Source organism: Acipenser ruthenus, chromosome 2 (genome assembly GCF_902713425.1).
Source record: "Acipenser ruthenus chromosome 2, fAciRut3.2 maternal haplotype, whole genome shotgun sequence".
NCBI lineage: Eukaryota > Metazoa > Chordata > Actinopteri > Acipenseriformes > Acipenseridae > Acipenser > Acipenser ruthenus.
The window spans coordinates 25,343,051-25,363,194 of NC_081190.1; the positions used below are offsets into that span (position 1 = coordinate 25,343,051).

A 20,144-nucleotide genomic window follows, 5' to 3' on the forward strand; every position below is an offset into this window, starting at 1 on the left:
TTACTACTACTGGTCTAGGGGAAAAGAATACAGAGTAGTACACTTGTCTAACAATTTCAGATCATTGGATTTTATTTACTCATGCCGAGAAATTTGATCTTAAGTGCACTTTTCTTTTGAACTTCCAAATCAGGACGATAACTTTGATCTTTAGCTGTGGGGATTAATTAATCTGTTTTGCAGAAAAGTCAATGAAAAAAAAAAAACATGTTTACACAGCAGGGATAAAATGAATCCACTACATTCAGGTCGAGTTATTTACATCTAACAACTGTCAGACATTGTGCTTTGACAGTTCCAAGATCATCTGCTGCAAGAACGTTGTGCAAACACTGCATTGTGTTCAGATGCTGAACCTCAGTTGCAGGCACAATTGCAGCACTTCTAAAGACATGTCCACAAAGCTTCAAACTCAAAGGATTCTTCAGATTGTCACCTTAGAAAATGCTAAAGATTACACCAGATCTTGTGTACGCTCCGAGTACAAGTGAATTAAGCTTTCCTTATAACTGTCCCACTCTACATTGTGATACAAATCTTTTGGTTCTTTGTCGTCACCCCCCCCCCCCCCCCCCCCAAAAAAAAAGAAAAAAAAAAAATTAAATACACAAAAAAAGAAAACCAATTCTAATAGTGCTAGAGCTAATAAGATATTTGAAATTGCTTTAAAAAGCTGCAATTATACCATAAATTGCTGTAAAATGCATGTTATTAAATACCTGCAAAACATCCTGGATTAAAATGTTCTCCATTGACACTCTCTACCAGGAGAGCCTGGCACAAAAGAGAATACTGCCTTTAGTGATATTTTACTAGTGAAGTTATAGGCCTGAAAGCATCATTTATACACCTGTTTTTTTATTTTTTATTTTAAATCTATTTCCTCTTACTAGAAGTATTAACATTCCTTCCTTCTTTATTTGATACTGTTATAAGAATACGGTTGGAAAATTATGAAATGAATCACTATTGGCTAGAAATTATCATGATAATCACAATTATCTTACATAATGTTTGAACGCCTACTAAATTGACATACTCTTTTCTGTCTGCTTTTCTCTTTTTGTGCTTTTAAAATAAAGCCAAAGCCATTCTCTCCCACAATAGAAGGGGGGGGGGGGGGGGTGGGTGAATTAAAAGTAATTTGCTCAATTAAACCTTTATATACATAAATACATTAATTGAATACATATTGATGCTCAGTTTAGCTAACAATATTTTGCCAATCTTGAAGATCATAAAACAAAGGAAATAAGGAAAAGGGAGACCAATAATAATACCGGCAGCCCTGTTTTCTTTCCCCCTTTTTAGATTTGAAAACGTGGTTAGTGCTCCTTAAACTGATAAAACATTAAATATGCAGTAATGCATTGACCTTCTGCAGACTTCTCCTGGGTTTAGCCTAAATATATGCATACTGAGTGTATAGTGCTAATTACAAGTAGCCTATTGGTACTGTCAGGGTAAAAGTTCTTCCCTAGAGTGTGGGGGAGTAACAAACAAAAATGAAAAGAATTAAAAAGCCTTGTGGTTCAACATGGAGGCGAAACTGCAAATGTTAGAAACAAACTTTGATTTGATTCAGTATACAAAACAACTGCAGTACCTCATCATAGTTGATGGCAAACCAAAAAAAAAACTTCTGTAGTGGTGATAGCAGTGGTGGAATGCTGCAAGCTAGCAAGCTATTTTTACAGTAGTACAACAAAATTGTATTTTTTTAAAAAATATAATAGTACCCTCTAAAGGCTTAAAATCTCACATGGCCTTTTTTATTGAGGGTACTATAAGAAAACATTTCTGTCACTACCTTAAATTAATCCAGTTTTTATAAATGTAAGGAAATGGGTTACCAAGACACATCGGCACTGACTAGACAAAGTTACTAGAGCCCCTTTCACACTGGCATACCCTACCCGGGTCGGAACTTACCCTGGTCAGTACCCTGGGTCATACGGGTCGGCTATGCAATTTCACACTGCTTTTGATAAAGCAGGGTTGACCTGGGTGACAGACACACGTAAACAATACACATATCAATGCCCCAGAAGCATCTTGTTACAGTCGCTTCCACCCAAGTTTATCTGGATTGAACCATCAGCCCAGTTGTTGATTAGAACAAACGTTTCTTCATCCCTGCTGCAATCTGGCTCATGGTGTGCCTCAAGTAACAAAAATATGGCTAAACACAATAAACAGAAACGTTCCTAGCAGAAGTGAAACCTTCCCGCAGGCCGTTCGTCTGCTTACGAACAGCCGTCATGGATTGTGATCCAGGTAGCCAGAACCCGGGTTGGGACCCGGATAGGCGTGCCAGTGTGAAAGGGGCTTAGGAAATGGCCTCCTCTCATTCAAAACTTGTATTATATTCTTATACAACATTGCTTACCATGCAGAAGTGCATTACCAGTTATGATTATATAATTATTCCACATTTGAAGTAAAAAATCTGATCTAAAATATTAAATATTGTTACATTCTCCGTGATTATCAATACCGAGCTAGGCAAAAAATAAAGTTGATGAGGCATGAAAATAAATTAAATCACAGAAGCATTGTAATTAATATGCAATTCATATTTGATATATATATATATATATATATATATATATATATATATATATATATATATACACACACACACATTAACAAAACACTGCAATTTTGTCGTGTTTTTTTCTTCAGTAACCTTCTTGTCTTTCTGTTTAGCAGTTTATAGAGTCCTACTACACTGTAAATTCAAAATATAGCCTGGACGAAAATACTGCACAGTGTCTGAGATGTGCTGTGTAAATACGAGTTATAACAGTACAACAGGAGTCTCTCTGATGCTGCTCCTTAGTCATGCAGTGATTTCTTGGTGTTACACAGTATTGTACATGTTTATTTTTCGTTCCTGGTCTGACATTGAAATATTGTTCCCAATCACATATTCAAATGAATGGTATAAAGCAAGCTGCTAGAACCTGACTATATGTGCTTATTAAGTATTATTTTAAATGTTGACAAATAAAGTCTTTTATTGTGAGTTGCAGAAAAACATCGCCACTTCAAGCAGTAGTATTCAATACAAATAATTGCACTGTCTTATACTACTTACTGGTAAAACTAAGCCCGCATTTTCATGTTCACGGTTTATTGGTTTGATAATCAAGCATGTTATTATATCAAAGAATGTGTAAGCTTACCGTGAAAGGCTGGTCATTAATGTTTCCCACTGCAAAACAGTTATCTCCTGGATTGACAGCTCCTGTAAGTACTTGGTGTAGATTCATTGTATTAAATGTCCCTTTATTTCTTCAGTGTGAAGGAAGATTAAAATTCAGGAGCTGTGGGATGATGAGATAGCACGAACAACCTTCATTCATGTAGCACTGCAACAACCAGGAACGGAGGGGGCGAGGGGAAGACTTCTTTTTTATGCTTCACAGTTCACTCACTAGATCAAAACCAAAACAAGCACGTAATGGACAACTGAATACAGTGAAAACAGTTCTGTCGGACTGTCGCCGTCTTAAAGTTACAGCACCGTCAATCTTTGTATCGATATAGTTAATCACAAAACCGGTACTGCTCAGCCCAAAAGTCATGTAAACCGTCTATATTATAGTTTATGCATACTGCCTTATTCCAAGCTTTGACACCGACAAAACAGTGACACATCAGCATGACGTAGGTATGTTCCCCCTTTAGATTATTATTATTACTTCTTAACTGCTTAAACAAGCCAGCTTTGAACTCCCTTTAGGTGAGAAATACACACATAAACACGTTTAATAAGTGATCCAATCAACATGACTCAGGCTCAAACGATCAGGTCGGAAAGGTCACACGTCACAAGACAGGTTACCTAGTGGAATTAATAACTAACCTTCACAAACACTTCTTACAGTATCTGTTTCTTCTGATTCCGTTTATGTTTCCATCTCACAGTAAGGATGTCAGTCACAGCCTTGCCTGGCTGTATTTCCTCCAGAGTTACAAATGTATCTAGCGTACGGTACCAGTAAACTCTTCTATCAAACGCAGGTGACACCGATAAAGTGCAAACAACAAAAGAGAAATGTGTGCAGTCTTCACAAGAATAACAGTTACGTCATCCTTATATTCCTGTTGGGAGTTCTATCTTCAAGTTTTAAAATTTCCTCCACAACGTTGGAACTCCGTGTTATAATACTGACACATTAACGTTATGTCAGTCCCCAGATCTCTCCTGCAGTTTCGCCATATCTCCTCGTCACCAAAACACTCAACTCTGGTATCGCGAGAACTTCAAACCAGCGCCCTCTCAGTTCTGTATTGCACGTATCACACCCACATTCTACTGTATAAACCTGTATAGACAACCCAGTCACTCGCCCTACAGGCGCGCTAACATATACAAATGTATTCAGTATATTGAACTTGCACATACATTTGTCAATATATAATAATAATAATAATAATAATAATAATAATAATAATAATAATAATAATAATAATAATAATATCTTTATTTTTATATAGCGCCTTTCATAGTGGACCACCATCACAAAGCCCTTTACAGAGGTAGGCTGTGAACTATATATATATATATATATATATATATATATATATATATATATATATATATATACAGTGCCTTGCGAAAGTATTCGGCCCCCTTGAACTTTGCGACCTTTTGCCACATTTCAGGCTTCAAACATAAAGATATGAAACTGTAATTTTTTGTGAAGAATCAACAACAAGTGGGACACAATCATGAAGTGGAACGAAATTTATTGGATATTTCAAACTTTTTTAACAAATAAAAAACTGAAAAATTGGGCGTGCAAAATTATTCAGCCCCTTTACTTTCAGTGCAGCAAACTCTCTCCAGAAGTTCAGTGAGGATCTCTGAATGATCCAATGTTGACCTAAATGACTAATGATGATAAATAGAATCCACCTGTGTGTAATCAAGTCTCCGTATAAATGCACCTGCACTGTGATAGTCTCAGAGGTCCGTTTAAAGCGCAGAGAGCATCATGAAGAACAAGGAACACACCAGGCAGGTCCGAGATACTGTTGTGGAGAAGTTTAAAGCCGGATTTGGATACAAAAAGATTTCCCAAGCTTTAAACATCCCAAGGAGCACTGTGCAAGCGATAATATTGAAATGGAAGGAGTATCAGACCCCTGCAAATCTACCAAGACCTGGCCGTCCCTCTAAACTTTCAGCTCATACAAGGAGAAGACTGATCAGAGATGCAGCCAAGAGGCCCATGATCACTCTGGATGAACTGCAGAGATCTACAGCTGAGGTGGGAGACTCTGTCCATAGGACAACAATCAGTCGTATACTGCACAAATCTGGCCTTTATGGAAGAGTGGCAAGAAGAAAGCCATTTCTTAAAGATATCCATAAAAAGTGTCGTTTACAGTTTGCCACAAGCCACCTGGGAGACACACCAAACATGTGGAAGAAGGTGCTCTGGTCAGATGAAACCAAAATTGAACTTTTTGGCAACAATGCAAAACGTTATGTTTGGCGTAAAAGCAACACAGCTCATCACCCTGAACACACCATCCCCACTGTCAAACATGGTGGTGGCAGCATCATGGTTTGGGCCTGCTTTTCTTCAGCAGGGACAGGGAAGATGGTTAAAATTGATGGGAAGATGGATGGAGCCAAATACAGGACCATTCTGGAAGAAAACCTGATGGAGTCTGCAAAAGACCTGAGACTGGGACGGAGATTTGTCTTCCAACAAGACAATGATCCAAAACATAAAGCAAAATCTACAATGGAATGGTTCACAAATAAACATATCCAGGTGTTAAAATGGCCAAGTCAAAGTCCAGACCTGAATCCAATCGAGAATCTGTGGAAAGAACTGAAAACTGCTGTTCACAAATGCTCTCCATCCAACCTCACTGAGCTCGAGCTGTTTTGCAAGGAGGAATGGGCAAAAATTTCAGTCTCTCGATGTGCAAAACTGATAGAGACATACCCCAAGCGACTTACAGCTGTAATCGCAACAAAAGGTGGCGCTACAAAGTATTAACTTAAGGGGGCTGAATAATTTTGCACGCCCAATTTTTCAGTTTTTTATTTGTTAAAAAAGTTTGAAATATCCAATAAATTTCGTTCCACTTCATGATTGTGTCCCACTTGTTGTTGATTCTTCACAAAAAATTACAGTTTCATATCTTTATGTTTGAAGCCTGAAATGTGGCAAAAGGTCGCAAAGTTCAAGGGGGCCGAATACTTTCGCAAGGCACTGTATATATATATATATATATATATATATATATATATATATATCAACACTAAATATATTTTTTTTCTTATATATTTTGACTTCTTATCCCACAATATGTAGTCATGTTTAAATGATCGATAGGCATTGAGTGAAAAAAAAGCATTATTGCCTCAGCTATTAGGTTATATAACCTTATTACAGTATCTCAAGATTCCCTGGTGATCAAGGAAAACGCAGACAGACGCATACAGTTCAAGGGAGACATGCCAATCACAATTCTCAGTCCAGGACAAATCACACATATCTTGAACCTTTGCCAACAGTTGCCAACTCCTGTCTAGACACAGGTGAGTGTAATAACAACACTAATACTACTACGACTATTACTACTACTATTATTATTATTATTATTATTATTATTATTAATAATAATAATAATAATAATAATAATAATAATAATAATAATAATAATAATAATAATAATAACTAGAACTGCCAGGCAGTTTTACGGCTTTCAAGCTCAGTACCATTTGGAAATTTTGGCAAGCTGTAGCATTGGAGCACAAGTGTCAGCAACAGATCAGTTTCATGGAGCAGTTTCAATTTAAAAAACTGCATTAGTTCATTATCTCACGATGCTTTATAACTTTAAACACCATAGTAACCATGACCTTATCTACACACTGTAAGTTACAAGCTTTGCATTTAACCTAAAGGAGAGGTCATAATCAAGGTAATTTTTGAATAGAGCCGCAGCAGTCTCCAGTGACCGAGGGAGAACCGCACCAGTCTCCAGTGACCGAGGGAGAGCCGCACCAGTCTCCAGTGACCGAGGGAGAAACGCACCAGTCTCCAGTGACCGAGGGAGAGCCGCACCAGTCTCCAGTGACCGAGGGAGAACCACACCAGTCTCCGGTGACCGAGGGAGAGCCGCACCAGTCTCCAGTGACCGAGGGAGAGCCGCACCAGTCTCCAGTGACCGAGGGAGAACCGCACCAGTCTCCAGTGACCGAGGGAGAATCGCATCAGTCTCCAGTGACCGAGGGAGAGCCACAGCAGTCTCCAGTGACCGAGGGAGAGCCGCACCAGTCTCCAGTGACCGAGGGAGAGCCGCACCAGTCTCCAGTGACCAAGGGAGAAACGCACCAGTCTCCAGTGACCGAGGGAGAGCCGCACCAGTCTCCGGTGACTAAGGGAGAGCCGCACCAGTCTCCAGTGACCGAGGGAGAGCCGCACCAGTCTCCAGTGACCGAGGGAGAGCCGCAGCAGTCTCCAGTGACCGAGGGAGAACCGCACCAGTCTCCAGTGACCGAGGGAGAACCGCACCAGTCTCCAGTGACTGAGGGAGAGCCGCACCAGTCTCCGGTGACTGAGGGAGAGCCGCACCAGTCTCCAGTGACCGAGGGAGAACTACACCAGTCTCCGGTGACCGAGGGAGAGCCACATCAGTCTCCGGTGACTAAGGGAGAGCTGCATCAGTCTCCAGTAACCGAGGGAGAGCCGCACCAGTCTCCAGTGACCGGGGAAGAGCTGCAGCAGTCTCCAGTGACCGAGGGAGAACCGCACCAGTCTCCAGTGACCGAAGGAGAGCCGCAGCAGTCTCCAGAGACCGAGGAAGACTACTTGCCGCTCCCGCCTCCACCACTAGAGGAAGACTACTTGCTGCTCCCGCCTCCATCACTAGAGGAAGACTACCTGCCGTTCCCACCTCCACCACTAGAGGGTGATGACTGGCTGTTTCCGCCTTCGCCATCAGAGACGGTAGAGCCGTTACTGTCTCCTGAGCCAGAGGAGGTGGAGCCGCTGCGGTCTCCTGAACCTAGGGCTGCAAACAAGGGGCAGGACGGGAGATGTCCACCTCCACCAAAGCCCCAACCACCAGCCCCACAAACCAGCCCGGCGCCGGTCCCCTGTCGGAATGCCCGGACCTCCCTCCACTTGACCTTGCTCCCAGGTCACAGCACTGCCAGGCACAGTTGCTTACCTGGTCCCTTACTCCACTCCCCCTGAAGCTGCAGACGTCACGTCACTCCCCCTTCCTCCCACTGTGTTCCCCCTGAGGCTCCAGACATCGCTGCGCCAGTCCACAGCCGCACACCTCTGCCTGTCATTCCTTGCTCCCCGTCACTGGCCTGCTCTGCAGTCACCCTGGTCAAGCAGGTAATGAACAAACTGTATAAACCAGAACAGTGTGGCCCTGCTGTACAATCAACTAATTCAGTAAATACCTCTCTTTTTAGACAGATATTTCAGGTTCTGGAGCAATACCATAATTGGTTCACTATAATGTAAAAAAACATCTGAAATCATAGTCTCATGTTGTATGCATGTTGTACATTTAGTTCATGAACTTATGGGCACATGACTGGCATTGAAAGTGAATGCCAGGGTCAGTTATTTGATAAATTGATTCTAGCCAATTTAACTAATAACAGACCCTGGCAAAGGGGTGGGATTGGAGATAAAAGTCTTCTTTTCTCAAGTAGCCTTAAGCTGCACAATCAGTATGTGAATGAAATGCTGAGATACTTTGCTTCATAAATGTATGTAGGGCACAATAAAGGCAAAGTAGGTGAGGTGACATCAACTGTAGGGGAAATCTGAAAAGAATGATTAGTGTGAATAACTGACATACCATGTATTCAACTTTGTCTCCCAGCCGTAGTGTAGGGTGGTGTAGAAAAATATGCTAATAGAGAAAATGTTTATTTACAGGGAGACTTGTATGTATTACCCATAATAGCCATAGGCGAATTCACCTGGCTCTTGCATTGATTAGGAAGCAAAACTATGTGAGGTGCATTTAAATCAGGGATGTCCAATCACGGTCCTGGGTGCCATTCCTCTACAGGTTTAACAGGTAAAATTAGATGTTTTCTGATGTATTTGTGTTGTATTTAGTGACAAGGGGGGCAATAAAATTACCCTTGGAGGCAAAACACCAGTGCGATTACTATACAGTTAAAGGGTGTCAATACAAATATGTGCCACTGTAGGTCATGTAGTGTACAGAAGGAAAAACACATTTTGTCATATTTATTTTACTAATTAACTGGATAACCATGAAATGGACAACGGATGTTTGAATAACAGAAAAATACACAACCACTTGCACTCTATGGGGCTGATGCTCTGTACTTCTAACTCCCTTCCCCTCTGGGTTGTAATTGTGGCTCATTGTGACCCTCATTATGACTGCAGCTCATTATTTGTGCGTGTTGAGTAATTTGCATTGCTCTTAAGCTTACATAGGCCACAGTGCAAAATAATTGCCTGTCCGCTAGGCAATTTGGATTTTGCAGCCGCAATTGTTTGCACTACGCCTATACTTACATCACTCCCTATGTCTCATGAGCTTTCAATAAGTTAACATGCACTTAGTACGCCACATACAAGGATGCTGTATAAAATATGTATTCAGCAGGTTGGGCTAAATTCTTAAAGCTATGTGCTCTAAATCATTTTTCATGAGGGACTGTCACAAAGACGGCCAGAGTGGGTGGCGTCAGACCGGAAGCAGGAAGGAATACACACACAGACAGACGGTGATGGTGATGAGCTGAGTGCAATGGCTGCACTCAGCGTTTATTAACAAATAAACGGTTGTAACAAAAACAGGACACGGCACTTGCGCCAAAATAAAGAGACAGACAAAACGACTAAACACTAAACAGACGGTGCAGGACAGACGAACAAACACGGTGAGTACAAACAAAACACTTATATTTCCGATCTTATTTTACTCCTTCTCTCTCACCCGTTCTCCACTCTCTGAACACCTAACCCTGAGTGAAAGAAACGTGCATCTATATATACTGTTGTGCTGGGATTCAATTACTAATTAATTATTCACTTGAATCCCAGCACGTGAATTAATTCTGTGCAACCCCGTGCTCACATATTATATTTTAAATGCACGTGCGTGATGTGCAATCCCGTGCCTAAATACAAATATACACTTTTTAAATACACGTGAAACACAGACCCGTTTATATCCCGTGTACCAATGACTATACACCAACATTAACACACGCACGCAACACACAAATGCACACAGGGACGGGGCACATTGCCACAGGGACAAACTCAAGCCAGTCACCAAACCAGAAATAAACATTCAGAAATGTATTTTAGGTGCTTAAGTGTAAGTATCCTTAAGTTTTTTTTCTTTTTCCTTTTACAATTGTGATTGTAGTTTTATCATTTAAGAAAAAAATGAAAATGACTCAGGAATTCTCTGTTTACATGAAGCTTTGGTAATATTCTGAATAATGAGTGTTCATAGAATAGGAAGTGAGATTTATTGGAGGAATTCTTTTGGTAGAATTCCACTGGTATAGTACATAATGCCAACATGGACTTGTAGAATCCAACACAATACTGGTATATACTATATATACTAACTAGAAAATGCAGCATACTCATATTCAGAATATGGCCAAATATATGCAGAATACTCTGTATCTGGATTTTCCACTCTTTATTCATGCTAGTGTTTTCATTTAGGGGTGATTTATTGACCACTAAATATAATCAAAATGCAGGTTGCAGATTTATTTTAATGAAGGAAGAGGTAGATTTGGTATATAATACTATGAGAGATTAACTTCAGTGTACTGTATGTAAAAATTAAATAGTAGAGTGTTTATTGTATTTATTTACTGCTTATGTTATTACTGTATTAATATATTTTGTTCTGATTACAGCACTAGCAATAAGACAGAATACCACGCTTATAAAAGTTTATCACAGTAAAAACATAGCAAAGTGTAGGCTGTAAAGCATAGTGAAAACATGGTAGAGCATAGGTAAGCATTGAAAACCCATAGAGGTATGATAAAGTATATTAAAGAACATGGTAAATGAATAGTATAACCATGGTTTGTTCTATGTAGTATTTTTATTTTTATTATTATTATTATTATTACTATTTATTTCTTAGCAGACGCCCTTATCCAGGGCGACTTACAGTCGTAAACAAAAATACATTTCAAGAATCACAGCACAAGTATTAATACAATTAAGAGCAAGATAAAATACAATGACTTTGGTTCTAGCAAGTACAAGTATATGACAAAATGCGATTCAATAACGGAGCAGATAACAGTGTCAGTGATAGTTACATCAGTATATAGTTAAATACAAAATACTACAGATTAAATGACACTTGACAGATTACAGTACTCTAAAGTACAGGATTAAATGCAGTAAAATAGGGAGCAGATAAGAGCAAGTAAAGTGCATTTAAGGAAGAGTGATAAGTGTCCAGAGGGAAAAGAAGAGTTCTACAGGTACTGTCTGAAGAGGTGAGTCTTGAGAAGGCGCCGGAAGATGGTCAGGGACTGGGCAGTCCTGACATCTGTAGGAAGGTATTTCTTACTGAGAAGACATGCTTGAGCATTATTAAGACCAAAGGGTGCTTTAAACTTCTGAGTTAAACAAGGGCATTAAGATGTGATGACTACAACAGAAAATGATATACAAAGGGAATGTAAATAAGTAGAACATGTTAGTTAAGAGAACTGTGACATTTCATACCCATACAAAGTTCTTCTTCAAGGATATTGTACAAACTTTGAGCACCACTTTGAGACAATGTGTGGTCACTAGGTAGCCTTTAAAATTAGATGCAAAGAATATAAAATAATACTATATGCTAATGGTTATAAGGAGTCATTAAGGTGTCCACAATGATATTCTAGTGCTATGCAAACTATAAAAAACATTGATACAAAGCATGCCAAATGAGTTTGCAACTTGATGAAAAAGCCCTTTTCTGGAGGTGTACAAATGAAAGCTTGAGAAACACGTCCATCTTCCAGCCTGGCAGGTTTCTTCTTGGTTATCCATGGCATTTCATGGCATTGAAAAAATATAATTGTTTTGCCACTGGATTAATAAAATGTTTGTTAGCTCATATAAGATATATCTGATGTAAATATTAACAATAATTAAGACAGTGATCTATTAATACAAGTTTTAAATGTATACTTTAGATTAGGGTTGTTCAGAAAAAGATTGTGCCAGGGAAATACAAAGACTAAAACAGAAAATGTAACACTTTGTTAAACACACATTCATACAGGTACAGTAGTTGTGATTATTATCCATTAAGCAATGCAATAATACAATACACAACTCCTATGTAAAGAATCACACAATAGAGAATTTATAGTACATGAATATAAAACCACATTCTTGTCTTGTCTGTAACTGGAAAGCAACGCTGTGTAGAATCTAGCGCAATTAAAGGTTTTTAGTGACATCTTGTGTCAGTGTCAGTCATTGCATGCGCAACGCGGCTGCGTAGCAGTGCATGTTTTCTCAGAGCAACATGGAGACCGAGGACTTGGGCCCTTTGTCTCTCAGCCTTACCGAAGCTACTTGCAGTCAGGATGAAAAATGCTTTTTGTTTTGCGAAGAGGGCGAGAATGAGAACAATTTGGGAGGCCTTAGTGATCTGTCAGATTTGCCGGTTGAGAGGACTGAGGGGCGACCCACGTGTTCACGGTGCAGGTAAGAAAACACAGGGTGCGGTACGTTCACGATACTTGTTCGCTGGCTAGATTGCAGTCAAAATCTGCGTCTGACGTCACGGTCTGTGCAGACAGAAGGTGGACAGCTTTGGTACGGGAACTGCAGAAGAGCAGACTGTGGGGCTGAAGTGGGGTGCTGTTGGAATTGCATATCAGTTATGCCCATTGTATGTAGTAAAATAAATGGAAGTCATTCACTGAATCATCTTTCGTAAAAGACACTTAAAATACGTGATATTGTGTTCAACAATAGCTATATCTATTTGACATCACACGTATTAAACTTCACTGAAATTGTTTGCTTTGTAATTTTCTGCTGTACTAATTTTCCTTGCGCATAAGTCTAGCTAGCAGACCAAACAAGGGTAGGAAAACATCCAGATACAATGTTTTATTATGAAGCTCTAAGAATTGAAACATATATGTATCTGTATTATTGGTAGCATTGGAAGCTTTTTTATTTGTAATAACAAGTTAATCCAAAATACCTTTTAGTCGTTTGCAATGATACTTTTAGGAATTGTTATATTAATGACATTTGTAAGGCAGTGATTGTAGCGGCGTACTTACGGTTTCTGTATCTAGTAGTATGTCATTCATAAAAAAAATTCGAAAAAAAAAACGTGACATGACCAGAAGGCGATTTTGTGTTATTCACACCCCCTGACTAGGGGGCAGTAGCAGGTTGAGTGATGACTGTATGTGGTTGCTGATATCCTTCTTGTCAGTCAGCGAGAAACTGGTTGCATTCTGTTACCCAGAGCTTGCTGCGCCGGGTGGTCTTGGGCTGCTTGAAAACACAACACAACACAACATTCCATAATAACACTTGCAATGCATTATAACTTCAAATTATGACTTTAAGTCTTTAATATATAGTATGTAATTATATTATGCATTTATTATTTAATTTTGTTTTATTTTACTTTATTATTTATTTGATCACCAATTGCCATGACAACACACTCATGTATTTATTTATGGAGTACTGTACTTATTTTAAGGTAATAAATAAACAAAATTGTCTATGAATTTAAATTTGTATTATTGTACATCTCATTAAATTATGCTTGTGTGTGTAGGTTAGATAAAGGGATATTTAGAAAAGAACATAGGAGGCACTTTTTTACACATAATTGTGGGAGTCTGGAACCAACTACCCAGTAACGTTGTTGACGCTGACACCTTGGGACCTTCAAGAAACTGCTGAGAGATTCTAGGAACAGTAAACTATTAACCAAGCGAGCAAGATGGGCCGAATGGCCTCCTCTCGTTTGTAACCTTTCTTATGTTCTTATGATACGTCGTTCACCTCCACTAACAAGCGGGCAGCAGTAGTTTTAGTGGTTATTTGCATTAGCAGGTCACTCGTGATCTCTGCATCTTCTCTGTGGTTCACAGCTGCAGCCAGTCTCCCGCAGTAACTTTTCAAAGCTGCGCAGCCCTCGAAGAATGCCCATCTCTGCAGCTACAGTCCGTCTGCATTATAACTTAATTGTTGTTTTTTGTTTTTTTGGGCCTATACACTTTTACAAGCTTATGCCTTTCAACATAAGTAATCAAAAGCAAGCTTATGGAAAAAAAAGAAAGATGCAATATGGGTGTACTGTTTTTTTTTTATCAGTTTTGTTCATAAATACTAATTTAACAGCAATTCAATAAAAAAGAGAACATTAAACCAACATGTAAGATAACTAAATGACTTGGGTGTTTTTTGAGAATCAACAACAAAGATGAAAATAAATGTGTGGAACAGTAGAGCAGGAATATACACATTACACTGTGTATCAGTAAGAATGAAGGGTTTGCAGCATTCCAAGTGGTGATGAGTACTCCTTTCCAGCCTTGCTGTTTAAAAGGCATCAGTACGGACACTTGGTTGTTAATATTCTTTGTACTGTACTGTCTCAAATTTGCACAGTATGCCTCTTTTAAATTTTAGAAATTTTAGTTTTTCTTTTGGGGGTTGGAATTTTAGAAAAAAAGGCGGGTAAAGGTAAACGTGGGAGGCTGAAGGAAATTCAAATGTAGATGTCTGCAGCTGGCTAGAACGGTTTAGTCAATAGTGTTTGTTTCTCTCGCTACAAAAGAAAACCCCAAAAGAAGTAAAGACAAGTTATTCCCTTTTTTTGTTAAACTACATTGTTTTGTTCTGTTGGAATGCAATGCTACTACTGGTCCGTAGAAGGAATCTACAAACAGGTTTGGGAAAAAAAAAAAAAAAATATATATATATAGTTTTTGTTTTGCTATATATATATATATATATATATAATTCTGTTGCTATTGTTTATATTACCTGCCAGACTTTCTGGTAAACTAACGAAACCAATGACCCATTAACCTCAGTGGATGTTATATTGTGTACTTGCTAATGCTTTTGTACTTTACTGTTTGGCACTGAAGCTTTTTTTTCTGTCTGTGATCCATATTGCATCATTTTGTGTTTTATGTTCCCACGGATGTTTGAATGTTAATTAAAATGATCATTAACAACAGTTAGATTTCATTATTATCACTCGCATATGATTTCTGTCGTGAAAGCATACACAGTTTAACACGCCTCAAGCCTGCATAAAGTGTTCAGATAATTCAGTTCGAAGACGCTTCCTCATTATTATTGCTTGGTACTGAAAAAATGTGTAAATTGAAAATAAAGTAACAGTTAGGAAATATCATCTTGTAATTAACAGGTTCCTACGATGTCGTGTACGGTGTACTCACCTATTTCAAACTTTGCATATGATTCGTATCAAATTAGCTTTATGCTGGGCTTGTTTGTCTCTGAATATCTCATAGGGAGCTCAACGCAACTCACAAACACATGAGTGAGAATGAGTCTCAATGGGGCTGACGGACTACCCTGTAGTGTATGAACAATCCTTAAGAGTGCAGAAAATATAAACCGTGTTCACAGTGCTGTATTGGTGCATAACAGTAGAACTGTATAGGAACAATATAGGCTGTGTAATAACCGCAGACAGATGGACACACTGCTGCGGTTTCTCACATTTTTATATGGCAGCTCCACTCTATCCTGGATTCTGCAGTATGGCTTTAAGTCACAAAACTTCCTGCTTATGCAGTGACTAATTATCCCTGCATCAACCTAGCTTTAAGATTAATGTATTAATAAACATGCCCTTTGTTACTGTAGAACATTCTGCGGTTCTATTTAGATTGTATCAGGTAGTGCGGATTATCAGAAGTGTGGACGCTGTAATACCAAACTACATTTTTTGTGTATCCTCCAATATCCCAAAATGCTTTGTAATATGTTTGGTGAAATACTCAGAACAGGTGCCAGAAGGACTTGCAATCAGTGTACACACCGCATTCATTCATTTTTATGCTTAAAAAAACAAATCTGTCAGGATATCTCTCATTATTTGTTAAACTAGTGGGGAAAATAACAAAAGCACAATGTTAAATTAGGCGACTGCAAAAATGAAATGCGAGTTAAAAGTAGGATCGGGATGAACAATTCAAGTCATTTGTCAGCTCTGTTTGAAATAAAATTAAGGGGACCAGAATTAGGCGCAGGCAAGATATGAAGGTAAAAACAAAAATTGTTTTGTAATTAACAGCTTTTTGTTAATGAAAACAAGGGATGTCACGTGATTAAAAATAAAACCCGAAAACTTCAATCCCTATTTGTGGATGTGTGTGTGTGTTCGTATTTACTTTTTTTTCCAAAATACCATTTTTTATTTCTTTTTAGCAATATGCACCTCTATTAATATGAAGCATAACACATTATTTTACGATTATATACAGTGCATGGTGGGATACGATTGCATTAATTTCCACTGTTCATTGCACTTCTAGGAACTGTAACCGAACTATTCTAATAGTGTGTGGACGCATTAAGCCCGACTAAACTTGAAACGGTACTTCAGTGTGGTTGTGAGTACGGTTCTCGAGATCGGTTATGTAGTGTGGACAGGGCCTTACTCAAATCATTTATGGATGATGAATGATAAATGATGGAATGGGTACAGTGTGCAGTGGCCTTTAGTCAGTTCAGAGAATATTCAGCAGCTTGATTGCTGACACCTGATCATTTTATTAACAAAACTCAAGAAGGCTGTTCTGGAAACCAGGACTGGGTGCAAGGAAAGTGAATTGATGCAGCCCTGAAGGGTGATAACCATATTGCAATTTTCTTAGAATGTTTGAATGCAAGTCCTATACAATAGGTTTGAAGCCTGGGGAAACTAATGCTGTAAACCGGTCCATAAACAACTGTTCAAAAGGGTTAATTAAAGGATGGAAAAAGAAAAACTGCAAAAAAAGTATATAGTATAAAACTGAAAATGAGTTCTGGATGTTGCACCTTTATTTCTCCAGTTTCCAATGGGTTTGTACATCCTGTGGTGAATTGATTTGTACCCATTGTTCATCCATTACAAATCAATAAACAGCCCTATTAAATCTTTTTCAGAATCATCTACTTCATTTTTTCTTCAGGTCAATATAATAGACATCTAATAGAGCTATATTTAAAACAGATGAAGAGACACTAATAAAATCTACAGTGTGAGTATCTGGATTATATTGTATGGTATGACACCTTCAGTGGGTGAAATCAAACAGCAGTTTTAGCCTTAGGAACACACTGCATGTTTTCCATTATAGACAGTTGATGTACTTTCGCTTTGGAGAAGGGCAGTTTCAGTAATATTTTTTTTAATGTATTGCAGAATATTAGATGGACTTGGGTGTGGAAAATTAGAGCTGCCACTTGGGGGAGATAAGGAGTTGGGAGGTAATAACACTGGTGATCTAGCTTCCATTTTCTAGAGGGTTGGGTGATTACAGCTCCTTCCAGTTTATTAGATGTGACCTTTTCAGGCCATTCACTCCTGGCCTAATCAGTTTGACTGGCATGGACTCGACCTGGCATGAAAAAGTTAATAACAGGCTAGGGACTGAGCAGAGCCCCTGACTGCCAGGGAGGAAGAACAAGACAGGAGTCCCAGCTGCTATCAGCCAGGCATCCCCGTGACTTAACATGTGTATCTATACAGTGTCAGTGCCTTTTGATCAACTCCTTCTTTTTTTAATTACATTCACAGTGATTCCCCCTGCCTTCTGCAGACACAGTGAAGAGCAGGCAGGGCATATCCACCTAAATTAGGCAGCCTTGAGATGAGTAGGGTGGACTCCTGATGAATAGTAAAAGAGAAGAGATGTCCTTGACATTAGCATGGTTTAAGGACATGTTTGACAGGAGTTGGTATAAGCAACATATTTTTCATAAGTAGGTCACAGTGTAGTTAAACATGCAGGTTCTCTTGAATACATTGCAGTGCCATGATGAATTAAACACACTTTCCTTACAGTTCAAATTGCCATTTCTAGTCTAGTCCTATTATGACTATCTTCTAGAGGCAGTATTCTGACCTTCCACTTAAATAAATAAAAAAATAAAAAATTCAAGATAGTTATAAAGATATAAACAGGGTATTATTAAGTCCAACACTGTCAGTATACTGTACACATAGAAAAATCCATTTGGTTGCAGATTTAGTTATTTGAAGTGAAGCTGAAATGTCACATGCTTTCAAATTGTAATGCTTCAGTGTTCCTTCATTGGGCGCACATACCACACACATTCCTTACGTTATAGGAGTGCACGGCTAACACTTGGTATGGGCAAAAGGGGTTGGTAGATCACCTTTAAAAAGCACATAAATTGATGAACCGTTTGTGACGTAACCCTGCACAACATTCTATAACTAAACTGCTAAAAGTACCCCTGTCAAGCTTCTTTGACCAAATAGAAAAAAAAAAATACACATACAAGGGCTTTAAAGACTTCTTCATTCAGTATGTTTTTTTTTTTTTGAAAATGTGACGCAATTTATTCAAGGATTCAAATGATTTCCATTTGCAGGTGACTTCTAAAATGATAGTGCTTGATTTTAACTCTGTTCATAGTCTACCATAAGAATCAGAATCCATCTTTAAAGAACCTTGTATATGTATACAAATACATCCAATAAAAATTGTTTAACAAACAATACATGGATAGTACAGAGTGCTCTCTTATGGAATGTTGGTATTTTTTGGGGCAGTATACAGAACATTTCTTCAATGTTTTAACCACCTTAAGTATCTGTGCAACGCTATGTCTGGGATTTTATTTTACTCGGGGCTTCTTCAACACAAAAAACTTCTTGTAAACCCAGTTTAAATATGCCCTTCCATATTTGAATATGAATTAGGTCATTTGAATTTTGAAGGAGAATTTCTACATGAATTATTATTATTATTATTTATTTCTTAGCAGACGCCCTTATCCAGGGCGACTTACAATTGTTACAAGATATCACATTATACATTATTTCACATTATACAGATATCACATTATTTTTTACATACAATTACCCATTTATACAGTTGGGTTTTTACTGGAGCAATCTAGGTAAAGTACCTTGCTCAAGGGTACAACAGCAGTGTCCCCCGCTGGGGATTGAACCCACAACCCTCCGGTCAAGAGTCCAGAGCCCTAACCACTACTCCACACTGCTGCCCTTATCTATGTAGTGAGTATTACACTGAATAAAGTGAAATATGTCCTGTTCTTTTGTGTAATTGCAGTTTTTGACTGAAAACATCCTTTTATAAAACAGGTTTTAATGTAACTTTTAAATTTCTGCTTTTAACATTATTTTTTTTTAAATATTTATTTAAATATGCTGTTTAATATGTAGCAGTTGTGTGTGTGTGTGCGTGTGGGTGTGCGTGTGCGTGCGTGCGAGCGTGCGTGTGTGTGTGACATGTCTGGAGACCTTTATACAAAAGTATTGTGTTGTGTAAATGTACTTTCTGCAATGTACTGTACAGTGCTTTGTGATACTATTGAATGAAAAGCATTATATATAAATGCAATAAATAAATAATTGGACTCAATATGCCCAACATTGATACAGTGCAGTCTATGCACCATTTTATTTTGTTTTGCTGAGTGCTTCCCATGATGACGCATCATCTTTGTTACACTGAAAGCTGTGTCTCACCAGTGTCCAGCTGGTATTACAGTAGTCTCCGCGTATTTGAACAACTAAGAGAACACTTTGCCTAAGAGAACACCCTTGTGGTGAAACTGATTTTTCCCATTCTAAATGCTCCAGCTAAAGGAACAGGAACTTATCTTAAAAGAACACCTTCTTGGCACCGATACTGATTAGTTCAAAACGGATGCAGTACTGTTTTGTAAGTCATCATCATCAAACTTAAAATAAAATGGTTTATTCAGTATTTTAAAAAGTGACTTGTTATTGCGAGAGTGTCTTGAGGCACACTTAGTGGTTTACTAAATCTTTCCAGAACAGCAGTCACATCATTGACTCGTTTTGTATTCTGATTTCCACAAGTG

The 20,144-nt window shown here is 38.5% G+C and overlaps 2 protein-coding genes across 8 annotated transcripts in view; one reads left to right on the plus strand and one right to left on the minus strand.

The window, feature by feature from the left end:
* LOC117426775 (dmX-like protein 1) overlaps positions 1-4,313 on the minus strand; it is a 78,639-nt gene extending 74,326 nt beyond the window's left edge. For all 5 annotated transcript variants that reach the window (XM_058992619.1, XM_058992618.1, XM_058992614.1 and 2 more), the window contains exons 1-2: positions 3,872-4,313; positions 3,189-3,439 (exon numbers count right to left, since the gene is read on the minus strand). In XM_058992619.1, coding sequence (XP_058848602.1) covers positions 3,189-3,275 — 87 coding nt within the window. In that variant the 5' untranslated portion in view covers positions 3,276-3,439; positions 3,872-4,313. The remainder of the gene's footprint in view (positions 1-3,188; positions 3,440-3,871) is intronic.
* Positions 4,314-12,492: 8,179 nt separating this feature from the next.
* LOC117408689 (tRNA-uridine aminocarboxypropyltransferase 2-like) overlaps positions 12,493-20,144 on the plus strand; it is a 70,838-nt gene continuing 63,186 nt past the window's right edge. For 2 of the 3 annotated variants that reach the window (XM_058992638.1, XM_058992632.1), the window contains exon 1: positions 12,494-12,740. In XM_058992638.1, the coding sequence (XP_058848621.1) occupies positions 12,541-12,740 (200 nt within the window). In that variant the 5' untranslated portion in view covers positions 12,494-12,540. Of the gene's footprint in view, positions 12,741-20,144 lie in introns of all 3 variants that reach the window. The other variant, XM_058992626.1, reaches the window with a different exon arrangement.